This window comes from Poeciliopsis prolifica, unplaced genomic scaffold, assembly GCF_027474105.1.
Source record: "Poeciliopsis prolifica strain line A6 unplaced genomic scaffold, Auburn_PproV2 SCAFFOLD067, whole genome shotgun sequence".
In the NCBI taxonomy this organism is placed as follows: Eukaryota; Metazoa; Chordata; class Actinopteri; order Cyprinodontiformes; family Poeciliidae; genus Poeciliopsis; species Poeciliopsis prolifica.
Genome location: NW_026562442.1, coordinates 1,093,707 through 1,113,859, shown reverse-complemented (window position 1 = coordinate 1,113,859; position 20,153 = coordinate 1,093,707). Strand labels below are relative to the sequence as shown.

Below are 20,153 nucleotides of genomic sequence, written 5' to 3'. Positions count from 1 at the left end.
ACACCAGAGACGCCTGGAACAGAGATCTGCAGTCAGTAATCTGTGGGCCTCGGATCAGGATGCTGTCATACACTCGAGGAAAACCTGGATATTCATTCATGTAATAATGACTATCAGTTAATTGTTCATTTGTGCAAAAGCCAATTTTTAAAGTCTGCGGAGATGAACTCATGGCCTCAAAGTTATGTCAGACCATCTGGACGTAGTTAGGCGCGTTTTATTAGGCATAAATGAGAATTATTAGAAGAACGAAGAATTCATTATTCCTTGTTAGATTTTGAACAAAGGAAGCGATATTTGTGATTTTGAATCTGAAACAACTTTTTTAGTCAGTTTAAAAAGCTGGGCCACATCAACATTGTGAATACTCTTAAAGGGACGGTTGCACCAGAATGCATTGATAAAACCCATTAATAAACTATTAAAATATCAATTAGTAACTGTCTCCCAATTTGATGTGGAATATCTTTAACACTGATAAAAGTTCCTCTGGGATTTTATGATTTTTTTTACAATCAAAATCACAAATTCAGAGAATTTTGAGAGTTTTAGCTTATCCACGATGTTAAATGTGACTTTTTGTTACTTGGCACGTCGATCATGACCTATCACTTGACATTGAGTAAAAATAAGACATACTGCCACCTGCATCACTTAATCCCAGTGTTTTTGACAATTTTTGTCAAAAATTTGTAATAAGCTCCCAAAGATGTACTAGCATGGAATCTGTTGATTTTGTGTGAATTTTTATAATCATGGAATCGTGAGAAACTGGTTAGATGGATGTAAGTTGGCATCGAGTTTGAACCCTGTGGTTTAAATCATAGATGCTAAATAATTGCAAATCCATGCAAAACTGATGAGATGTTGCTTAAGTTCACTTCTGATTCACTTAAAGGTAAATAACAATCTAGTAATTTCACCGGCACTAAATCTGATGTCTAAACCTATAAAGGTTTGAAATGAAACGCACAACAACACAATATCCTTCCTGTACTGATCGCAGCTCTTAGTCTTAAGTGATTTGTTACTATGTGCTCTAGGAAGCAAGTTACTAACAAGGAGCTTGTGACAATAATGTAATTTAAACCAAAATGAAGTGAAAGATCATGAGAGGAGACATGAATCAAAAGAATGAGGTCCCTCTGATTAAAAGATGTAGATACTATTGCCAAATGATTCAGCCAACTTTATAAATAATACCTTAAGAAAAGGTGAAGAATAATTTAAAGAGAATAAATTGCTCTAAGTTTAAGTTGAAAGGAATGGTGTGTTGTTGCTTTTTAGGCATTAAAATGTTATTTTCTAATTTAAAAAAGGAATTAAATTGTTTACCTACATCTTGTAATTTCCAATATTGCATAAAATGGTAAAATACTTGCAGTATTTACTATTCTTTAAACCAAAATAATCATTGGATTAATCAACAACTAAAATAACTGTTAGTTGCAGACTTTCATAGATGCGTGAAAAGAATCATAAAGCGAGCGATGAGGCTTTAAAACAGCAGAATTTTAAAGACTATTTTAAAATTCATTTTTATCTGTCTGTTGGCATCATTTTCAAATATCAAATCAGAAGTCATGATCACGTATTCAATACTTAAGTTGCCATTTGGATACTTTTTTGCTCTTGCTTGAATAATTTCTTGGACGGTTTTTACTTTTACTTGAGAAAAAATTCATCAAAGTTGTGATATTCTTACTTTGTTCATTTAAGCAGAACTTCAATTAACAAGATGAATTGCTTTTTTATTCCAAAGGAGTCTGAAGCCATTCAGAAAATGTAGTAATAGATATTTCTTTCCATCTTAAAACGGACATTTTCAATTGATTAATGACTAATTTCAGATGTTCCTCGTTTTGCAAATCGAAGGTTCATTAATCTCCTCCAGTGTTGACGTCATTCCCGCCCTGCGACGTCACTGCGTGCATCGGTTCCCTTACCTCTGGGTTTAACAACCAGCCTGTGAGGCGAAGAGCAAAGTGAGAAGAGAAACTGGGAGCTCATTGATACGTCTCAGTCAGACAGGAAGGAAAACTCTCCAGGGCAGACTGTGTTCAGACATGACCACCAAAACAAACTCAAACACCAGCTTTAAACAAACGTTTATGTTTAAGAGAAAAGAGAGGGTTCATTCAATAACTGTTTAAAGAAATTAGCATTCAAGACAGTTGAAATCTGCTGTAATGTCGTTGTAAATTTAAATTCAGTCACCGCTGTGTCGATATCCTGCAGAGCACAGCAGCAGAATAATAAAACTCTCTGCTGGGTGGATGTTAGCATTAGCATAACTCGTCCTTCATTCCTGGTGTCAAACAGGCTCAGGGCAGATTTCTCACATGTTTAATCAAGAAATAAAAAGAGAGACATCCACTCATATCATAACTGGAGTATTAGTTGGAGTAAACATCTTAAAATAAAGCAACATTTTCTCACTGCAGCTCCTTTTTAATCTCTCCTCAAATGGCATCGCTCTTAATAAAGCTGCCAAACCTCTGAGCATTTCATCATAAGTCATAAGTCAGTGCCAGACATTTAATTTTCTTTCAAGACGTTCCTCCCTCTCGTGTGAATTTCTCTTCCTGTCCTTATCGCTGCTGATCTTCTCGTTCCTCTCATGACTTTTCATTTTATATTAAACTGGGGTCTAAAAATATATCATCCAAACTTCAATACCACAAAGTTCCTCCACCTCTTCGTCTCTCACACACAAAGTGTTGATTTCTCACATTTTGAGTGAAGTTATTTTTCTAACTGTCTCCGCAGAGGAAGAGATATTTTTCTGTTACATCCTGGGGCGATTAAGAAACGCGGGTGCCTCGTGCTTTTAATGTCAAACTGTGGGTCAAGAGCAGGTCAGTTTGTAATCATCTTAGACATGTTGGACATTTAGACAACTTTGGAAAAAGACACTCAATTTGTCCAGAATTCAGTAAAAGTCACAAGAGGAATAAAATTCTTTCCAAAAAAGTAATGTTTGTTTAATTTACTGTAGTCTGCATTAGTGACCGGATGTTTGCATGTTTTAGCAAATCAAATGTAAGACTTAAGACTATTTTAATACCAAAGTTGACTGACGTGTGAGCTTGAAAAAATAAATAAATAAAGCGAACGATTACGAGAACTGGCTGCATTACAATCAACAATAGAAAAACTGTTTAAAGCTCATAATGCCAAAGTTAAAACATTTTTTTTTTTGCAGTGAGTCTCATGTGGGTTAGCAGTAAAAGTCAGCAAGCAGAAAAGAGAAACAAAGATCATTTTGACAAAGAAATCAAACCAGTATTTCTGAAGATGATGATGGTTTAGTTATTTCATGACAGTCATGCTGGGAGCTGATTAGAGCAGAAAATGTCACACCAACGGACAGTCATAACTGACCAACTCATAGTTTTTACAGATCATTCCCAACTGTGAAGCTCATAATACTGAAAGGAAAGACATGTTTATCTGTACAGCACATTTCTGCATCAACAGAACTGACTTTTTAATTTTCTTTATGTGTTTTTGAAGGTTCAGGTGTGATATTTCAGTAGCTTTTAGCCTAAAAAGCTACAAACTTCCTCTTTAGGTCCAAAAACAATTACTTCAGTTTTTTTATTTTTATTTCTTAAGAAAAGTTATGCCACATCTACACTTTGGTTTGTTCTAAGAATCTGTTCAGTGCTTGAATAGGTTCATAATTAGCTGTGTATCGTCTGCATATTTCAGCTCCTGGTCAAAAGCTAACAATTGGAGCCAGGAGGAGGGTTTTAGCGCTGTCAATCAACCGCATGTACGCACTGCTAAATGTGCTACTGGCGGTTGATTGACACTCTGATTGGTTGTTTCTGACTGACAGGAGTATTTCTCTATTTGGCACTGGGAGAATTTTTTCACAGGTTATCTAACTTATATTATACTGTTGTGAAGATAATTTTAACAAAAATGTGAAAAAAAATATTTCAGTGCAGCTTTAAAGCACTAACATGACAAAAAAAACAATTTAGGAAATTAGAAAAGAAATGATTTTGAATGACGATTTTTTTTTTAAGATTGCTCGACACAAAAAAGGCCACATTTGTGAATCTTGGCCTCCAAACTACAAAGTTTCCACCAATATCCAATTGCAACAGAGACTGGAGGTTGGGGATTAGAGATGGGGATTAGAGATGACTTATTATTCTGGGCACTCACATGTACAGCAGGCAGAAATAATCAGTCTGACATGATATCATCAAACACCCAGAGGTCAGCTGTCCTGTCTGTTGTCCAACATCACTAAATCCTTTCCAGGAATATGAGCGTTGGTTATCTGTTTGTGATGGCACCTGTCACTGGGGTTGACAGATAAGGTAGAGGACAAAGAGACGGTGATGTTGATTAGTTGGAGACCAAAGGTAAAATTTGAAAGCTGGGTCAAAGTTTCCATGTTTCATTCCTATCTGAACTAACACAACATAGTATTTTAATACAATCAAGAACTCTGATTCACATAGGAAAGGGAGCTGAAACATAAAATCCACCAGCTTTGCCTTGTATTAATATACATAAACATTATCTATTACTTTTATCTGTCGGTGTTTGTGGCGCTCGGCAGTCATTCATCCAGTGGCCCGTCATGTTTTTGCGTTAAAAATCCTTAGACTTGACAGAAAATTTAAAAACATCACTAGATAATTATGTGTTATTGTAAGATTAATGTCTGAACACCAACTATAAAGTCTTAAAAAATGCAAACATTCAAAAATATATATAAATAAGCAATAGGCAGGGGCACAAGGAAAGCCTGGTGGCCCGCCAGGCTTATAATACCCCGGGGGAAACACTGTGTATGGTTGTGGATTCTTCACAAACCTTTTACTGAAAGGGTGAATCAACGAGTAAAAGTTACTGAATGTCTGAATCTTTTCTGTTGTACTTGCTGTATTTTTAACAGGCAGTGAAAATGTCACTATAAGATTTATTTAATACATCAAGCTGCCTACCTTGAACCAGAAAAACAACTTTGTACCATTTTTTATTGTAGTTAAGGGCCACAAATGGCCCCCAGCACTGAATTGAAGCACTCCTGAATTAGTGGGAACCGTATCCTCCACGTTTCTGTTAAACTCATCCTTCCACTCTCAAGAAAAAAGCAACCAGAAGAAGAAGAAGCTCCACCGCTCCTCCTAATCCTTCTCAGCTCTTTTCAATCTCCACAATAGCATTTTGCTCTTTGGGTTCCCTCCTCTCCAGCCGCCTCTTTTGTTCCCACCAGGCAGGGGAACTAAATCAGTGGCTGAGCCGGGGGACGTGGGGAAAAGGCCAACGGTAAATTTAAGCAGATGCGTCTCCGTTATTCACTCAGCTTTATGTGGTGGGGAGTTTTATTTTGTTGCAGTATAAGTGACCTTGATACAGTAGTTAAGGAGGAGAAAAAAGGGGGAGAATAAATCTGGTTTTGAATGACAGTGAGAATAAAAGGGGTTTAAATCTAAACAAAATGCTCTTTAAACTTAAAATTATAACTTATGTCCATGTAGAACAATTTCTTTAATAGATCGGACAAGAGGATTTGTCATGTCTTGAACCCGACATCTAAACTTTTTGTCATGTTACAACCAAAAGGTTTGATGAATTTTATTTGGATAGAAAACCAGAAGTGTGAAATAAAACTCTATATAAAGTCAGCTGCAGTATTGGTTTATGTGCAACAGGGTTTCATTTTATTTTTATTTATTTTATTTTATAGATGTGATGCCATTTGTCAAAATTTATTGACTTATTCTTTGAATTTACTTTGTTTAGTTAAATTGTTTCTGGTGTTTTAAGCTCGGCTGTAGTGGTCACCATAGTAACGGTAAATGACAGCTCCGCCCCCATGTCCTGTTGCCGTGGTAACTGCGGCCTGTATTAGAATAAGTGTCATAATTTATGATATACTTCAGACAAACTTAATAATATTCAGTGTTTCATGAGTAATTTAACTATTTTTAACTGTTATTATTATTAATGTTGTCAATTCTAGTCATGTTTAATTTTGAAAATGTTTGTTTCTGCTAACTTGGGAGTTTTTGCCTTGTAGTTTCAGGTTATTTATTGTACTTTATTTAATGTATAGAGGCACACGCTGCTGCACTGATGTTAACCACCAACTTGATTTTCTATTTTCTTATAATAAATACGAAGAACCTGAATGTGTTTGTTGTGAAGTCGACCTACTCGACCCGAGACAAACATAGAAGTGTGTAAAATGCCACCAATTAAAAAAAAAAGGATTAAATAAACTGTTCCAGCTGATTTTACTGAACAATGGCCACTGTAAAAGAAGTGTTTTGTTGTTGACTTTATGTCCAGAATAACTTGCTGCCTTTTTGTTGGTTGTGAAGGAGGCTCCACTAATGCTTTTCAAAGATGTACATTTGTATAATTGCGTTTGTTTGGATTAAATTGACAAGAGGCCTGAAAAGAGCTCAAACAGGCAGAACTGACCAGACTAAAACCTCATTAACTCAGAATGATTTTGTACATTCTAGAGCTTTCCTAACCTTTGACCCGCTTCAATCTGTATGAACTATTCATCAAAAAAACAGGGACCTGCAAAGAATTTTCTGTTACTACATTTATTCTCACACAACGTGGCCTTTCTTGGAAACTGCTTTTTGCCATTTCTGTGGGTTCCTGCTGCTTCAGCACTCAAGCAGTTTCGCTCCGTCTCTGACAATCGCTGTTCATTATTATGCATGGAAAACCTGTGGCTCTCCTCCAGCCAATCTGCTCCAGCAATCACATCTCAGGTCATTACAAGCCCTTTCAAACTGTTTCTTTCAGGGAAACACGACGAGGGTCTGAATTCATTTCACTTCACAGCGACAGAAATACGTCGACTCCTTCAACATGCACGGCACCAAGCAGGGGTGTTTGAAAATCAGAGGAATAAATAGAATCTATTGATATCTTAAAGTTACTTTCGTTTAATCAGGAGTCATAATGAAATGTTTTAAACCAATTTTGACTGATATAAGCTATCAAGACATTTTCAAGCTATATAAAAAGAAGAGCTGGACTTTTTCAGGTGTGTTTCTTAAAAATAAAACAAGTTAAGCTGATAAAATAAATATGAAAGCTCCTGCGAAGTCAGAAAAATTGAATTTCTCATCAATCTCAAGATCAAAATCCAATATGGTTGCCATGAGCGATGTGGACTCAAACTTTTAATCATCGTCTCAAGCAGAAATACTGCTCTAGAAAAACTTCTTTGAGACATGAATAAAAAAACCTAAACTGAGCAGTTACTTCATTTGATCTTCAAATTAAGTCATAAATATTAATAACATAATTGAACAAACCGTGGATAAAATAGTAAAACTTAATTCCAGGCAGTTTTGGAGGTTTTTAAACTTCATTAGTTGGAATATATCGTGACGACAATAAATCAGAATTCTTATCATACTAAGAAATTATACAATTTAAATAATAAACGATACAATACATGCCCACCCCTCCTGCCATGTGTTTACAGCTAGTATTAGCTGCAGTGCTCCTTTCAGTTCTTTTTATCTCAATGAATCATTTGCACAACGTCTTAATTTGGTCCTTGAGTTAAACATTTCTCATCCTCTGACTTTAGTTGATCAGTATTTGAAAGCGTAGCAAACAAACACTAAATGGCTCTGTTCAACTCATTGCTGAAACTACAGAAACAGAAAATCAACATCATTGTTCAAAACTTCTTCTGTTTGCTGATTGGCCTGATTGAAATTCATCATGAGAGGAATCCAACTCAATGGGAGAAATTCCAGACAGAGCCAGGAAGGGAGATGAGAATCGATAGGAATTGAATTAAGATTGGTAATCCTAACAGAAAAAAGAAAAATTTGGTCTGATTTAATTCCTGAAAGTAGGGAAAAAATAATTATGCAGTGTGTACACATCAGATCTAAATTGTATTAAAATATGCAGAGGCCTGGCTGGTAACCAAAACTATTTGTTTAGCTTTTATTCACAACTTTTATATACCAAACCCTGCAGCTACAACACAGCATAAGCAGATGTGACCCTTTGAGTCCCTGAATGCTTTCATAGGATGCAGAGGGCACCAGGGGCGGCTTGAAATAAACATCTAAAGGGTCAGGCTTTGAAAGCATGCGGAGGAGGTTTGCTGGGATACCAGCTTTCATGTGTCGCTGTCCCTTTGCAGGCCCGAGTCACTGCCCACTCAGCACCAGCAGCTTGTGACATTTTAGCTGCTTTGTCTTCTCGTCCAGTTTTTTTAAAACCCTTCTGTGGTTTTATTTCAACACAAAACGGCAAACGTTGGGATATGGAGGAATTGGAAGACAGAGATGTGATATTAAAAATGAGAGGTCAGAGATAAAAACATAGTGTTTATCAGACTGGCATTCAAAATGTCAGAAAGCTAAGCAGAGAAATCTCCAGCATGGTGACTAAAAATGTCTGCTAATTAATGGCATCATCTAATTGAGGCATTTTTGTGCAACAAAATCGGTTCAACTAGGTTAGTTTTTTGCTTACTTGTGTCTCTTTTACAGACAATGCTAATAATTAACAGTCATTACTACTTTATTTTTATATAAAGTGATCACTAATTTTGTCTTATTAATGCGTCTTTCCTGGATAATGTAACTAATCACAATTTTTTGAAGTAAATACATTTTCACATATTGCATTGTTTCTGTATTGACTAGAATATCTTGTAAAATGTACTTTTGACTTTTTTAATATATAAAGTTCTCCTTGTAAAGAGTCTATTCACTCCACGGTTTTATTTCTGAAGATAAAAAACGTTGTAACCACTTTGAATGATGAACTGAACATGATTGACAACTGGGATCAATTTGAAATGGAGGTAATGGACTTGGAATTTGTCTGTATAGTTAGATTTGTGTTGTGCTGTAAAAATAAACTGACTTAAACTGAATTTTTTTAAAAAAAAGGACAGAAATGAACAGAAACGTCCCAAAAAAAAAAACTTTAGAAAATAATTCTGCAGCCAAAAGTGCAATTGTTTTTGGGGAAAATTGAACCAGATTATTGATTAAAGATGTTGAATTTCAATACATAACATTGTTTCTTAGAATTAACCAATGAAGATGAGCTAGAAAAGACACGTTGGTGGTTTTACCAAAGATGTCTGCCTCTGTTTAAAATACAAAACCTTTTTTTCTCTTTTCTGAGTGGCTGACTAGAGGCTACGAGAAAAAACAAGGTTATATGTTAATGAAGATGAAAACACGCAAACACACACATGGCTGTTTGACTCAACCGGACAAGTCAGTGAACAAATCCTCTTATGCAGCATAATGCTGCTTATACATGTAGATAGAAAATGCCCTTTGTCTCTGTAGCTTGGCCAATTTGAGACAAACAGTGTTGAAAATCACATTAAATTAAAGGAAACTGGATTTACTGGTTTAGATGATCAAAAAATGTCATTTTATAAATAAAATAAATAAATAAAATAGGGCAAAGGAATCAGAATCACAACTGCACACAGATATCCTGGTGCTTTTTGATTATTTTATCACTTTCAGACATAATAACATTATTATATATTATTAATTTTGACTTGAATTTTTTACATATTATCCTCATGTATTATACATGCACAAGAATAGGATATTGCTACTATTACTATTGTGTTGGCTTGACATTAAGGTCACAAAGATAAAAACAAAATAAAAATTAAAACATTCTATATTTAATTTAAATATATTTTAAAAAATTTATCTATCCAACTTCCAAAAGCATAGATGATAACAGACGTTAACAGCTGGTTGCTAGGGATGTATTTTTATTTTTAAATATTTTTACGAATGTTGATTGCTTTTAAATTTATGTGACTGACATCTTTTGAGAATCTGGATTTACATGATCTTTTTTCCACCATGTGGATGTGACGGACACACAGAGTGAAATGTCTGGACAGCAATTACTGCAGCCGGAAGAAAACTGTATGAGTAATTAAGTGAAAGCAATCAGAGAGGAAACATAATGAATCAGAACCAGCATGAAATGTCCCATTTGTGAGAGAACATAATTAGTTTGTAGAAGAGTAATGCAAAAATGTGAGGCCTCATTAAAACATCATGTCTATCATGACGATATCAATTATGCATAACGGCAATATCATAATTAATGTGTTCACTTTTGTCTATAGAGACTTTAATTTTATTTTGATTTGCAGCAGCTTGCACTCCACCAAGCAGGAAAAAAATGCTTTGTTCTCCTTTTGAATGCTAATTTTGAATTCAAAACGATGACTCAGACCTGCATGCAAACTTGTCAAGCAATTAAAGCGTCAGGTTTTTTCTGTTCCTTCCTGAGAAGGCTCATCTTCAGCTACAGGTTCATTCCTAAGCCGACGGGGAAGTTCAACAGGAAGTGGATCGCGACAATTTTCCCCAGAAGCTTGCGGCAGATGACAAACAAGTTTGACCTCACTGAAAGTAAAACTCGCTGGCAGGAGAAGCACTTTGCCTAATCAAAAGCAGTAGAAAAAATAAATGTTTCCGGCTGAACATTAAAACCTCAAAGAAAAGCAATAACTCTCAATTAACCCAAACAAACGCGCAAGAACAGACGAACATGTCTCTTGGACAAATTTATTTAAATTATCCAATAATTCAGCATCAGATGGACAATAACTGGATGAAGATAAACTTTGGGATTTGTATCACTAAACTACACACAGTCATTAAATTTAATCATATTTTCACTTTCAATATTTATAGACACTTGAATAGAACAAACAATTGCACAAAAATTGCAAATATTGACAATACAAACAATTTGGGGTTATTAAAATATCCTTATTTGGACTTTATTGTGATTATAAACTCAAATCATTATCATGATAAGAAATGTATTGCAATAAATGATAAACAATTCAATAAATGCCCACCCCTAATTCAGGGGTGGGCATTAGGGGTCCCCACCTCTAATTAGCATCCCTGACTGTTTTATAGATATTTGTGAATATAGAAAATCACCTCATACAAACTGTTAAATACAGTAGAGCACCTATCATGCTGTGGGTCAGTTTCTCTTATAAACAATCTGTAATAAATGTCTACAGTGGGACAAATGGAGGAATATTATCGAATGTTTGGTCATAAGAGAGGTCTCAGTACCTGTGCAGGTTAATGAATAGAGAACAAAAGAACGGGAAAAAGAACGGGAAATAAAGCTTCAGTGTAAACTTGTTCAGATCAAATGAGATTTCTTGGAAACTCTGGCTGAGCTGATGACTGACAAGTCCTCCATTTATATCACAAGAAGCAGAAAATATGCACCAGCGGGGGAAAAATCCGGTTCTAACAGCTGGTGCTAATTTTGAAATACCAGGAAGAGAAATGCTCAAATGTACAGACACTGAAAGGAACCCAAGAGTTTCTCAGAACTGTGCGGCTATTTTTGTTGAAATGCAGAAAAAATGAGGATTATTACAGATCGCTGACTGGTATTGTTCTTAATCAGGGCATCTGCAAACTTTGCAAGTCAACTTTATGACTCTTTAAGATCTTTTTAATGCCATCTTGAATAAAATTCAAGACAAAAAACAGATGGTTAGTGGAACTTGCTGCATTTCAATCAAGCAGAGCGAAAAGTATGAATTAGGCTTTTTGCTTCTCACACTGCAGATGGCGCTCTAACATATTTTTGCACTGAGTAATATCGTATGCATTGACAGTAGAAGTCAGCCACTGGCAAAATCAGCATATGAAAGCTAGCTAGCTAGCTATATGTTAGCAGCTAGTTAGCGGTAGTATCAGTCGCCTCGAGTCACACAACTCAATGAAGATATTTGAGTGCGACTTAAACTTTTGCCTAAGAAAAGTCCAGAGAAAAAACTACATTTAAAATTGCTGCCATGACAAAATTTAATAGTTACATTTTAAAAACAAATTTAAAACATTTTAAGGCTTCATTAGAGTGGTGTTTTAAAACACAATCAAGTAACCATGTTATCTTCAGTTGTTATAAAAATCCTATATGTAACAAAAATGACTTAAAAGAAAATTGACTTTGTAATTTTACACCTTGAAATTGGGCCTCTGTCTCTTTAAGAACTCTGCCCTCAGGAAGTCATCACAACATGGCTCCTTGATTAAAGCTTTAAGAATACTTTTCCCTGCGATGCACTGAGAAGTAGCTGGCTTAATGAGGTGTTTGCTAATTGCTGCTGGCTAGTCTGAAGGAACTAAGTGTTGGAAGCTTTGGAGGATGGAAACTGCAGCTCAGAGGAGGAGCTTTGTCTTGAAGGCGGAGCTAGGTCCACCAGCTGAATGGTTTCCCTGGAGATTAAATGATTTCTTAAACATGCATGAAAGAATAAAAGCAACACTTCATGTTTCAGATGAAGGAATTATATTATGACATGATGTAAAGCTCGGAAAAGTTACAAATTTTACATGATATTGCCGTTAACAGGCTTTTCATGTCTTTCCAACTGGACAAATATCTATAGCAGTTGCATAATTAATCAAAACTTTTAACTTTTTTTTTTTAAATGATGAATTAAAGTCAAGGCCGGCTTTGGAGTCAAAGAAAAAATAAAACTAAAGTCAAACTATTTTATTTAAGCATGAAAGTACAAATCCCACATGGAGACGGGGGCTTGTGCTGCTGAGATGATCTCCTCTGTCAAACAGTGGAAAACAGAGATTGATGAGACGGACAGCACTGCGCTGCAGAAATAGCCACCACTCAGGGTTTGTCGGCAAAAACCCGTGATAAGAGCCGGCGATGAAAGATAAATGCAGATCAGGAGCTGACAGATCACGGAGCGATTAAAAAGAGGCTTTTCTCCTCGGCTGTTTCCTGGTTTGTGGACTGAAGACGACTGCTGGCCTGACAGGAAGGGCCTCATTGTGCTGCAGCACAGGGCTTGCGTAAGATCTTAGTGTGCAGACATGGACGTGATGCACACTCTCAGCACAACAACGCATTGCTTCCTTTTTACAGAACAGAAACTTGGTACGGTATAGCGAGAAAAACAACAACTAACCAAACAAAATGAAAAAAATTATGTGCATTTGAGCCGGCATTCCTCAGCTGTTACTCAAACCACAAACGCCAACAGCAAGCATTTCTTAGAATGAAACATGGTGAAACTTGTCTGACTCAACTATTATCGCTTCGAGTTGCACTTCCTTTACTGTTATTGTACGTCCATGAAAACGCTTTACTGCACAGCTGTAGCAAGAACAAACCTTTAAAAAACAGAATTTGACTCATAAAGACATCTAAAAGTCTCGTTGTTAGAGTAAATATCAAGATTATAATGGCGGGTTTGTTTTTCCCAACAGCAAGCTTCAAAAACACAAAATATTACCAAATATTTTTGTCTAGTTTCAAGAGCAAATTTCTTTGTAAACTTAACGTAAGAAGAAATGAATTTAAAGTAACTTATTAGCAAGATATAGGAGCTTTAATTCATTAAAACTAGTGAAAAATTCAGTTCAACATCATAAAACAAAATCCAGTAACAGCTATTACGGTTATAAAGGTTAAAGAAAACATGTTGCTATCAGTGAAATAATCCGCCAGTTGAACTAGTACTTTCTCTAAAACAAGCTCCTTCATCTTGCTATCAAGTTACTTACAAGTTAGTTTTGTCCAATTTTAAAATTGTTGCAGATTTTGTGTTTTTGCAGAGCACAGATTGAAGCTAGCGGCAGCAGGAGCAACAACAGAGAGAGTTTTTAAGTGTATTTCTACCTCTGTCACCCAGATGAGCGGGATGGCGCTGTAATTCTTCCTCATCCCTCCTCTCCCTCAGAGCCTGAGGTCAAAGTGCATGGAAGTGCATGAAGCCCCCTGTGGGTCGCTGGCACTCTGAAGCTCCAGGACTCCAACAGAGCAGCGAAAGCAGCAGCAGCAGCGTCTTTCTCTCTCTCTGTGTTTCGTGTGCAACAGTCTTATTGTGAAATCTTGCTCTCCGTGTGGCAGCAGCTATTTGAATCAAAGTGGCTCAGATTCCTCCGGTGGAGTTGTGTTTTCAACATTTATAGCCACCAAGTGCTCTCTCTCTGGGGTAAAGGCATTTTTCTCCCTCTGATTGCTATCAGACAGTAGCAAAAACCTGCCAATCAGGAGCGAGCAGGCGGAGAGGATGAGGAGGTTTCAGGGAAGTGAAGGATTGCAGGATTCGCTCCCTGAGGGGAAAACGTTTTACTGAACAGGACAGACAGATAACGGCCGGCGTGTTTACGTGGCCAGGCTGGACTCTGCTCTCCGCTCAGGCTCACTGGGACATTCTGTCCAAACCGGGAAGAAGCTGCTTCTTTTTGTCACTCAGCCAACCGAAAGGATAATAAACGAGCGATATTTTGAGCATCAGTTTGTCTTTTTTGTTGCTGTTAGCGATTCCCCCTGAGAAATGAGTGACTGTGCTGTTGATACAAATTCAAACATCAGACAATAAAACTCAACATTTGTGTAAATTCCTGCAAAGTTTGGAAATTGTGTGTTTTTTTTTCTCTTAAGAGACAGTAGAGAGGTGAAGATGAGCAAAAAAACTAAAAATAAATTAGTTTATCATTTCAATGACATTATGTGACAGTGAGGTTTTTTTTATTTAATTTAGTTTTATTTAATTACATCCAGTCAGTGGGTGGAAAAAAATCCACATTTACATAATTTTAAAAAGCATAAAAAAATAATTAATTATATAATCTATTACACATAATATAATACAATATAATATAGTAATGTTTGCTTGGAACATTTTGAAATTTTATTTAATTACGTCCACTTAGTTTGTGGAAGAAAATCACATTAAAATATATGTTTAAAACATATAACATAAAATATAAAAAATATATTATAAAATATTATACTTTATAATACATATAGTACATGCATAATGTAATATAAAATGATATATATTATATGCAAATCCTTATCCTTAAAAAACGTGTTTATCATTGCAAGGATATTATGTCACAGTGAAATTTTAAATGAAATGAAATTAAATAAACTTACTGGGCAGAAGACAGAAGAAATTTAAAGTAAATAAGATAATAAGTTCTGTAAATAAATAGCTATGAGACTAAATAAGATGCAGGTCCGTTACTTTAAGCTCCGTCTAAAACGGGTTATAGAAACAGCAACAAGAAAATAATAATATTTATAATTGAAACTTTTTAAACAACTTGAACGGAAACAAAAAGTAGAATTTTACCTACAAGTTTAGACAAATGGTTATTTGAGAACCACAATAAGTTTCTACATGCAAAATAAAATGGGATGATTTTGCTAAAGTATGTGAGATGTTCTCAAGTTAAACGTTGAATAATTGAAACCGATTTAAACAATACTTTAAAAAACAGGAGCTGTGTAGTTCTGCACGGCCTTCTGTTTGTTTACATAAACCTGAGATTATAAGAGATTAACTCTGTGTTTTACAGAGGATGGTCCAAAGCTAATTTAGATAAAACAAGGAAGCATTTAACCTCATTTGCTCTTCGTCCGGAGAATTTGACTCCTATCAAGGCTGCAGATCAAACTTTCATTTAACACAGTTTGGAACATTTTCATAAATAAAACCATTCTGTTCTACCACACCCTGTAATTTCACTTGCATGACTTTGCTTGAATGTACGGCTTGAAGTCCCAGAGGGACACAATCAGATGTCAAGTCACTTCAGCTGACTCCTACAGTCCAAGTCTAATTTACTGAGAAAGCCTCATATAAAAAACAACTACTGTACCCTAATTATGTCTCAAAAATAAAATAAATAAAAGGCAGAAAGCAAATATTCCCCACATGTAGTTCATTTATGCCCTATTTTATAACTACTTAATTTGGTGATATGGATTATTAAATCAAATTTTATATTTTTTCATACCAGGTCTGACTGCAGATTTCTGATAAGTTTTTTGGCACTACCAGAGCTCCATACAATGTCTTATTGACGAAGGTTCCTGATCACTGACGTCTGCCCTGCAGCCCAGGGGCATAAACATGAACTCTGATGCTTTTTATCAGCCTTCACGCCCAAATGAGTGCAGGAAACCCATTAAAGCAAATCCAAGATTTGGAGAATTACAGACTGGTAAATGCTGAGGAAAGACCTCACACTTTCCCAGAGGAGCAGAAACCACTCAGGGCAGGGGGGAACATTGACTGTGCGCGATGTCAAATCGAGAGATAAATAACGAGGAAGAGGATTCACCCTCTTCATTGCATTCCTGCTGCTGGCATCGCTGCCACCTCAGCCAGATGCTGCATCAGCAGTCACAGAGTCAGAGGCTCAAATTATCTGCTCCATTTGCAGACGATGATTCAGACTGCAGAGAGACGCAGGAGAAGAGCAGCTAATAAGCCCCTTGCTGAATAAAAAGCAAGAACTTTCAGCTTGGAGTGCTTTGGGAACACTTTATAATTACACATCAAAGCACTCACAGCTGATAGTTCTGAAATTGCGCTGAGGATTTAAATGCGACGCCTCCTTCACTTTGCAAAACGAATCTTCTCTGAAGGGATCCGTGTTCGCTAACATGCTGACAGGAGAGGATGCCAGAAGCCTTCAGGGCCAAACTGATGAAGCTTTGAAGACAGGGCTGACTCACTGACACAGACTGAGAAAAGAGCGCCCCCTTTTGGCCAATAAACGCTAGTAAAACTCACCTTGTGATGGTTTTCTTCTGCTTCCACATCCTGCACTGGTTTGAGGAGGAAGAAGCGACAAAAACAGAAAGTCTTCTCATTTAGCAGCTGCAAAAATCTGAAAATGCAATAAATAAATAAATGAAGGTTTTAACTGTTGGAAATTATCAAACATTTCTGTGCACCAAATGGAACCAAAGAAGAAAAAAAGTAACAGAATTTTGCTCCAGTTTAACTCTGTATACATTTCATTCCCTTCCAAGCAACTCTGGTTACTGGTGAGCTTTACATTTAATTTAGGATTCTTTAAATTTAATCAAAATAAAGACAATTCATTCATGTAAGGGCAAAATCTCAGATATTCTCCTGAAAAAACAAGAACATTTCTGAGCTCCCAAAGTCGAAAATTTGCTAGAAACAAATTCAAAATTTTGAGATCAAATTCTAAAAAATACTTGGAAATTTTTCAGTTTCAAAACTCGAATTGTTTTTTTTTCTAGAAAATCAATCTCAAAATTACTTTGTTTTATTTTCTCGCAAAATGTTGACATTTCAAACTCAGAAATTTCTAGATGTTTTTTCTTTTACATTAATCTCAAAAGTTCTGAGTTTTTAACCGAAATTCATATTTACACTGGCCCTGTAGAACTTTTATACTTTAGCTATATGATTCATTCAAGGGGTAAAAAGGAGGGGTAAAAAGGAGGCCCACCTGCAGATGAATCTTAAAGCAAGTCAAACTCACCGTTTGCTTAGGAAATATGAGAAAATCAAAAATAAATCATCAAGGACATCAGATGGAAATCTTTGGATGTCTAGTCTGGTTCATCCTCGTCGAAATGTTTTGAAGTTCATTCATCTGTTCAGTGTTCTCGCGAGAACTTGCGACGGGCGGTTGAATCTTCTCGTCGAAGTGGCTTTTGATTCGCTAGACGCCATCTTGTGGCTAACGGCACCATGTAGGTGAGTTTGTTTTTTACGACTTCCACAGTTGATAGCGGTGTTAGCTTGAAACAAGTGACCATTTGAGACTCTTATTTTGAAGTAAAGCCCCCACCCCCAAACCTTAGAAAGGAATACGTTGTGCTCTGCTGGGTTGTAATGACAAAATTTGTTCGTATTTCCTCGACAAGCTAGCTCGTTCCACTAACAACCAACAACAGAAAAAAAAAAAAAAACATTGGCTTGCCTTATGGATTTTTTTTGTTTGTTTAAAAACATTAGTCTACTTTTGCAATAAATTTAAATATTCTTTGATAATCCCAAAGGGACACTAAATGTTGTTGTAGCTCATTAATTCAAATTATTGAGGGCAGTTGGCAGGAAAGATCCCCTGTAGCAGTCTGTACTACAGTGAATTGAAGAAGCCATCACTGGTTGCACATCAACTTCCTCTGCTGGTGGGTCACTGTCAACTCACCTCTTTTCTTGTTCATCTTCAGAATTTAATCATAATCCAAAACAAGTTGAAAGGAAGGACCATCATGCTTTTTTTAAACATCAGGAAAAAGATTTTATTCAAGCAGGAAACTATAATTAACAGCATGAACATGAAGCAGTCACAGTTCACTGGGCTCCGGCTTTAGGCGGAACCCACTCGTGGATCTTCTTGCGGGTGGTGGGGTACGGCACGTACTGCTGCGGGGTACCACTCACATTGAACTGGTGAACCTCGGCGAGGAACTTCTTGGGCTCTGGAGGATGTGTGGTTGGTGGGTCTTCTGTCATACAGTGCAGCCAGCGATGCCTGAACGATGAAGACAAGGGGGCTTTGGTTACATTTACAGTTGTGCAACCATATTCAAATTAACCAGCATTTAATTGAAATGACAGAAAACACTATCACTGGATTAATTTGAGGTTTAACTTCTTCCAACAATTGTTAAAACAGTTCATAAATTAAAAACGAGGAGGATACCATTCAGCTGGCACCATGCTACCATCCACCTCCCAGAATGTTCTTTTTCCGTTCATCTCTGTGGTGTAGATCACCCAACGGTGACGCCCTGAACACACAAATAACACATCAGAAAAAGCGGTTTCTTTAATTGTCCCAAAAGACTTATGATTTAAAATCTGGAATTAAGGCAGAAAAAAACATACTTGCTCGTACCAAAAATACGATTGGATATTGGCCTGATTTAGCTTGTGTGGTAATTTCTTAATTTTAGGCTTACAACAAACACCATAAAGTTGGGAAGCGTCAATTGTGTAAATCTAAAATGAGGTAGACTATAAAATAGTAATTTTAAACAGTAATTTGACCATAAGACTGAAACATTTTCGCAAATGTTTAAAAAAAATAGTCAGAAATGGGTAAAGTGGATAACTCAACCGTTTTAAACTAGCAAACATTAAATAAATACTGTAGCACTGTTCCAATCTTGACTTCATAGTTACCCGTAAAGTCAACTGGCTTTTGTAAGCCATTTAAGATACAGGATTTAAAAATATAATCTCCTAAAATGTATTCATTTTTTAGTAAGTGCAGTGCTTTTTTCTTGTTTTTTTTCCACACTTAAATGTTTAAAGACAAACTAATTTCAAGATCTGACAAAGATAATCTGAATAAACTTAGAAAGCAGTTTTCAAATTATCTTGTTTGTTAAAAAAAAAAAAACTTGGTATTTTATTCTATGTTGCATGCCTTTGTGTTTTGTGTTTATGATGTAAAGCACTTTGAAATGCCTTGTAGCTGAAATGTGCTATACAAATAAAATTTGATTGATTAACAGTTAAAAACCACAAACCAACCCTCTGATTATAAATTAAAAAACACCCCTTGAATGTAATTAATTATTGGCAATTAACAAGACTTATCTTTTGATTAACTCTACAGTTAACTCAATTAGCATTTCAAACTAAACTAGCATCTCTAGTAAGCTAGAGATGCTAATTGAGATTCTTCTGGTTGAGAGCAAAATTCTGAATTTTAAAATAATTTAGCCTAATTCATCTAGTCAGACAAGTTATATTTAATCTACGCGATTAAAGAAAATTATGAGACACATAAACTCACCAAAGAAGTAGTGCTTCTTGTCTTCATAGTATTTGTTTCCGTATTTATCAATGCCAATAAGAGTGCCTGTTTTGATATCGTTCACTCTGCAAACACAAGCAAAACATCGATTTTAACTACCTCTGGATATATTTTAAGAAATAAAAAACGATTCTAATTTAAAACTAGACACTTGTGAGTTTAAAAACGGGCATTCCCGATATTAAACTTCATTTAAATCTAATTATGAGTTCTTTATATGGCAAATACACCGTTTGTTGTCAACATGCTAAGTACAGTTAGCTTCACAGAGTCATAGCTTTAAGCAGAAATTTCAGTCTGTTTCTTAAGTTTCTGTGTCATATTTAAATACAAGGGGATATTTGGTAATATTGTTGACTAAACTGACCTGAAAAACTGCGTGAGAAGACCCCGAACTCCTCCATGACCTCTTAGCTGTCCCAAAGCCCTTCGGACCAGGTTAGCATATTCCGCCATGTTTAGACGGAAGTGCAACGGAATTGTCCCGCGGAACCAAGAAGAAAAAAAGTTCCG

The 20,153-nt window shown here is 36.0% G+C and overlaps 2 protein-coding genes across 2 annotated transcripts in view; both read right to left on the bottom strand.

Annotated features, from left to right (window-relative positions):
• Positions 1-13,983, bottom strand: part of tmcc3 (transmembrane and coiled-coil domain family 3) — a 40,664-nt gene extending 26,681 nt beyond the window's left edge. The window contains exon 1 of the mRNA XM_055020427.1: positions 13,708-13,983. Coding sequence (XP_054876402.1) covers positions 13,708-13,752 — 45 coding nt within the window. The 5' untranslated portion in view covers positions 13,753-13,983. The remainder of the gene's footprint in view (positions 1-13,707) is intronic.
• Positions 13,984-18,164: 4,181 nt separating this feature from the next.
• On the bottom strand, positions 18,165-20,113 carry ndufa12 (NADH:ubiquinone oxidoreductase subunit A12). The gene is made up of 4 exons (XM_055020346.1): positions 20,008-20,113; positions 19,620-19,705; positions 18,519-18,606; positions 18,165-18,347 (listed from the first exon to the last, which is right to left on the bottom strand). The coding sequence occupies exons 1-4, from the start codon at positions 20,094-20,096 to the stop codon at positions 18,167-18,169; spliced, it is 444 nt and encodes a 147-aa protein (XP_054876321.1). The 5' UTR covers positions 20,097-20,113; the 3' UTR covers positions 18,165-18,166.
• Between the last annotated feature and the right edge of the window lie 40 nt (positions 20,114-20,153).

Coding starts and splice junctions, on each gene's coding strand:
- ndufa12 (XM_055020346.1), bottom strand. CDS start 20,096: ATGGCGGAATATGCTAACCTGGTCCGAAGGGCTTTGGGACAGCTAAGA. Junction 18,607..19,619: donor CAAGAAGCACTACTTCTTTG/GTGAGTTTATGT, acceptor TTGTGTGTTCAG/GGCGTCACCGTTGGGTGATC. Junction 18,348..18,518: donor AGCATGGTGCCAGCTGAATG/GTATCCTCCTCG, acceptor TTCATCGTTCAG/GCATCGCTGGCTGCACTGTA.